Raw genomic sequence first — 2,540 nt, forward strand, 5'->3', positions numbered from 1 at the left:
TGTTAGAGAGCTTCAGGTGACATCGGCAACAACTAGTGGTGGCGACCGACGACAACGACCGTCATGCTCTCTATCTCATGGATTATGTATTTTGTTTTTTTTTTCTTTAAACTATAAGGTCGAGTTGAGAGCAAAAAACTTACTAATCTGGTAGATTGAAAAGCTCATACGGAGATAGTAGTTACGACGACACTATTTTCCGACACAATGGATATTACGTAGCCCATCAGTGATGATTATTTGGCTCAAAGACTTGGTTTTTTTTTTTCACCCATATATCATAATTGATTGTATCAGGTTCATATTTACGATTCATGTGACTAGTCTTAAATCTGCAAATTTTATAGCCATCAGTAAAATGAAAAGTTTAGAAAATGTGGAAAATTAATTTTTGATTCCTGTGATTATAGGTTTTATATGTCGCATTATAGGATTTTTGTATAGTTGACTTATGTTTTAATGGTCATTTATTTGAATTGTATAAAAAACTGAAAATATTTAGAAAATATAAAAAGAGAAACCAAATACCAATAAAAATTACTCAAAGTTTAGACTAAGATGTGGAACTGGTCCTTCATTTAAATACTAATTTTTGTTATCCACCCTTTCAATTATTGAAAAGTTCAAATAAATATAACTTTTTAAACACATACAAGACACCATCAAATACAACTAATATATATATATATATATATATATATATATATATATATATATATATATATATATATATATAAACATTTGTACTCATTTTAGAAGGTTGCTGAGAAGGTTGACTTTACTGAAGATAACAGTTGGAAGATAGCAGAGCCTTCGCGGAGTACAATATTCAAGAAAGAATCTTCCCTGCATCTCGTCCTCCGTTTTCGTGGCGAGATGCGGATCTTTGTTCGAACGCCAATGGGGAAGACAATAACTTTGGAAGTTGAAAGCTTTGACACCATCCGTAAAGTGAAGGCCATGATTGAGGACATAGACGGGACTCCACCACATCAGCAGCACTTGATCATAGCTGGGAAGAACCTCGATGTTTCTGGAACTCGAACTTTGATGGAATATCAAATGCCACGTGTTTGTATATTGTACTTGAGTCTCAAGTTTGAAGATGATATGCGAATTTTTGTGAAGACTGCGACAGAGAAGACCATTATGCTGGTGGTGGAGAGCTTGGACACCATTGGTAGTGTGAAAGAAAAAATTCTGGACATAGAGGGGATTCCTTGTCATCTACAACAATTGTTCTTTGCTGGGAACAAGCTCGAGAATGATAAAATTTTGAGAGACCATAACATCAAAAGAGAATCTACATTGGACCTTTTTCATGTTCAGAGGTTTGGAGGAGATGATATGCAGATTTTTGTTGAGACTTTGACAGGGAAGACCTTCTCCCTGAGGGTGAAGAGCTTGGAGACAATTTATTACGTGATGTCAAAAATTTGGGTCCTAGAGGGGATTCCGGTGAGTCACCAAGTGTTGTTCTTTGATTGGAGGCGTCTAGCGTATAATAAAACATTGAGGGATTATGATATTCAAAATGAATCTAAAGTGAACGTGATGGATGTTATGTGTCCAGGTGGGTATGAAACTTTTGTTAAAACTTTGACAGGCAAGACAATCCAGATTCATATGGGAGCTTTGGACACCATTGGTAATTTGAAGGCAAAGATTCAGGAGATAGAAGGGATTCCACCACTTCATCAGCATTTGGTCACTTCTGCAAAGACCCTTGAGGATGTTAGAACTTTGGCCGATTATAATATCCAACAAGAATCTACATTGGATCTGGTTCCGAGGTTTGGAGGAGGTGATATGTGGATTTTTGTTCAGTTTTTCAGGGAAGAGTTCAAGACCATCATGCTGGAGGTAGAAAGCTCGGACACCATTAAAGATGTGAAGGCAAAGATTGAGGAGATGGAGTGCATTCCCATTGAGCAACAGAGACTTTATTTTAATTCTAAGGAACTAAATAATAGGCTGACTCTGCTTGATCATAGTATTCAGCACGAGTCTACTCTGTTCCTTCGCTTTGTAACTGCGGATGGTCGATCATGAAGATAATGTATCTTTTTGATCATAAATTCTGAATTTAGGTATTCATGTATTCTCTTGAAGAGGAGAGTGACTGAGGAGCCAAGTGTGGATGAAATTCAGTGCAGTTTTTTTCTTATTCTTACTCGATGTTATATGTCATTTATACGAAGGCCAAATTAATTGTTCCATGAACTTTCATGTTTGCTTTCCCTTCAAATATGCTACTACGTAATTAGTCTTCCTAAAGGCGTTGGAATTTCATTAATTTTTTTAGAATCATTAAATCCTGCAGTTACTGTCTCAAAATAATGAAACTGTTTCTTCCACTGAAATTGTTGTTTGGAATTTTGAAATATGAAATTTAGCATCCTATGTAGTCATGAAGGGTGAGGATCTAAACTTTTTTCCATTTAATAAATAATCATAATCCACAGGTTTAGAACGTAGGACTAATCATGCCAATATCATAGCAATCAAGAAAATTATGCTTAGAATCTTGTAACAACTCC

At 35.6% G+C, this 2,540-nt stretch overlaps 1 protein-coding gene across 1 annotated transcript; it reads left to right on the forward strand.

Moving 5' to 3' along the window:
- Positions 1 to 829: 829 nt before the first annotated feature.
- Positions 830 to 2,215, forward strand: LOC145111691 (polyubiquitin-like). Its single transcript, XM_079047950.1, has one exon. The coding sequence runs from the start codon at positions 877 to 879 to the stop codon at positions 2,050 to 2,052; it is 1,176 nt and encodes a 391-aa protein (XP_078904076.1). The 5' UTR covers positions 830 to 876; the 3' UTR covers positions 2,053 to 2,215.
- Positions 2,216 to 2,540: the final 325 nt, after the last annotated feature.

The sequence above is a fragment of the Lactuca virosa genome, chromosome 5 (genome assembly GCF_052849685.1).
Source record: "Lactuca virosa cultivar CGN04683 chromosome 5, Lactuca_virosa_CGN04683_v6, whole genome shotgun sequence".
NCBI classification, from domain to species: domain Eukaryota; kingdom Viridiplantae; phylum Streptophyta; class Magnoliopsida; order Asterales; family Asteraceae; genus Lactuca; species Lactuca virosa.

Excerpts from the sequence above, each read along its gene's own strand:
- LOC145111691 (XM_079047950.1), top strand. The coding sequence starts at position 877 with ATGCGGATCTTTGTTCGAACGCCAATGGGGAAGACAATAACTTTGGAA.